Source organism: Gigantopelta aegis, chromosome 3 (assembly GCF_016097555.1).
Source record: "Gigantopelta aegis isolate Gae_Host chromosome 3, Gae_host_genome, whole genome shotgun sequence".
NCBI classification, from domain to species: Eukaryota; Metazoa; Mollusca; class Gastropoda; order Neomphalida; family Peltospiridae; genus Gigantopelta; species Gigantopelta aegis.
Window position 1 is genome coordinate 31,945,271 of NC_054701.1, and position 1,745 is coordinate 31,947,015.

General features: G+C 47.3%; 1 protein-coding gene across 1 annotated transcript; it reads right to left on the reverse strand.

Annotated features, from left to right (window-relative positions):
• Positions 1-419: 419 nt before the first annotated feature.
• Positions 420-982, reverse strand: LOC121368602. Its single transcript, XM_041493341.1, has 2 exons — positions 923-982; positions 420-644 (listed from the first exon to the last, which is right to left on the reverse strand). The coding sequence occupies exons 1-2, from the start codon at positions 980-982 to the stop codon at positions 420-422; spliced, it is 285 nt and encodes a 94-aa protein (XP_041349275.1).
• Positions 983-1,745: the final 763 nt, after the last annotated feature.

The following is a 1,745-nucleotide window of genomic DNA, read 5'->3' on the forward strand; positions in this document are numbered from 1 at the left end:
CTGCACAATCTGATGAGGACCCGGTACCCAGGACTCCAGAACCAGCAGCTCGACCGTGCAAAGAATATGAACCGCGATTTCATCCCAGGAGCATGGAGACAGGGCCGTAACTTGCAAGACACCCACACAGTCTCTGGCAGCAACACCTCCTCCAAGAAAGGAAAGAAACAGAGGAATCTTCTCAAGCACTGGGCCAACTCCCCAGCCGGTGCAGTTCCATGGCAAGACAGGATGATCTAGATAAGTTCGGTGATTTTAATATGTGATAAATATGTGATAGGATCATTTCACTGGTCATGCTGACCACCCACATTGCCTAAATATTATGACATTTCATATGTCTATTGTAATAAATAAAATATCAATTTGTCTTTTTAAAATGAACTCTTGTTTTGTTTCATTTATGATAGACACCAAATTTAAGTTTGAAAATGACTGAGGCCTTTGAGGATATCGCCGGACTCCTGCACTCTCTTCTGGAGGGATTCCAGGAGAGCGCCGTCCTCGTCCTGAGCCCGCTTGCGCCGTGAGGATGAGGGGAGGGGAGGGATGATGTCAGCCTCCTTGAGACCAACTTGCTTCTCGGCGCAGGCAGCCTCAGCAGCATCTAGGTCTCCCTCATGCGCGTCAATAGTAGCCTTCACCTGCAAAGACAAATAATTTAATTAACTTACGGATGCTGACTTTACGTGCACCATTCCAACTCTGTCATTCCATACAGGTGTCACAGTAGAAACAATTTATTCATGAAGAAATTATCACTCTATCATGTCTATCGTATAGTGCTTAAATTCCATGGGGTGTGTGGTGAGTTTTCTTTTCTTTGTCTTTACTGGATTTCTCCTTCTTTCTTGGCTTTTCTCGTATAATCTTGCCATTAAAAGAATGAGTACCAGAAAAAGTAAAATATTTGTATACTTACACTATTGCAGGGCTCAGGACGGTGTCGGATGACGGTTTTCAGGAATCCGAACTTTGCCATGATCCACTCCTCCCTCTCAGTGAGCTCAGGAGCACCATCTCCACTCTTCTTCTTGTCAAGGCGTGTGTGGTTGTCTCTGATTAACGTAAACCATCCCCTGAGGAATTCTGAAGTCTTGTCCATCCGCTGTGCCTGGTCCTCCCATATCTTGCCCTTCTTGTCAGTCCTCCTGTAGTCCGTCATCTTCAGGTTCTTGGAGGAACTCAAGCATGAGCTCCTCATCTTGCACTGACAGGGAGAAAGCAGTCTTCTTAGCCCTACTCTTCTTCTCCTTCTTGGTCTTGTCATAAGGCTGGCGGGAGGAGGTGGAGGCAACTGATGCAACAACTGAGTCAACAGAAGAGGCACGGGAGGCACGGGAACCATCACCGGAAGATGGAGATAGAGAGCGTGGTGACTGCGAGCGGCCAGCTTGGGGCACAACAGGGAGATCATGAGCAGGTGGATCGGCGGATGATGGTGTAGATGTGTTCTTCTTGCCTCTACCTCGGCCCCTGGCAGACTTCTTGGTTGCTGTGTTCTTCGTTTTCTTGGGTCCCATGTTGATGTTGATAGCTCTACTGTATGAATGCGGTACTGTAGAGATCGGCGCCGTATACGTCACGTGATCGTCGGCAACACGCCGACCGCTCTGCGCATAGGTTTCTCATACATTACTCATATGTTGGGCATAAGTCGAGAACGCTGGCCATACGCTGGCCATACGCTGTGATACGCTGTGATAAGTTATATATAAGTTAGTGATAGATTACTAATAGCTTAG

Excerpts from the sequence above, each read along its gene's own strand:
- LOC121368602 (XM_041493341.1), bottom strand. The coding sequence starts at position 982 with ATGGCAAAGTTCGGATTCCTGAAAACCGTCATCCGACACCGTCCTGAG. Across the intron at positions 645-922 it reads GTCCTGAGCCCTGCAATAGT|GTGAAGGCTACTATTGACGC; the intron begins GTAAGTATACAA and ends TTGTCTTTGCAG.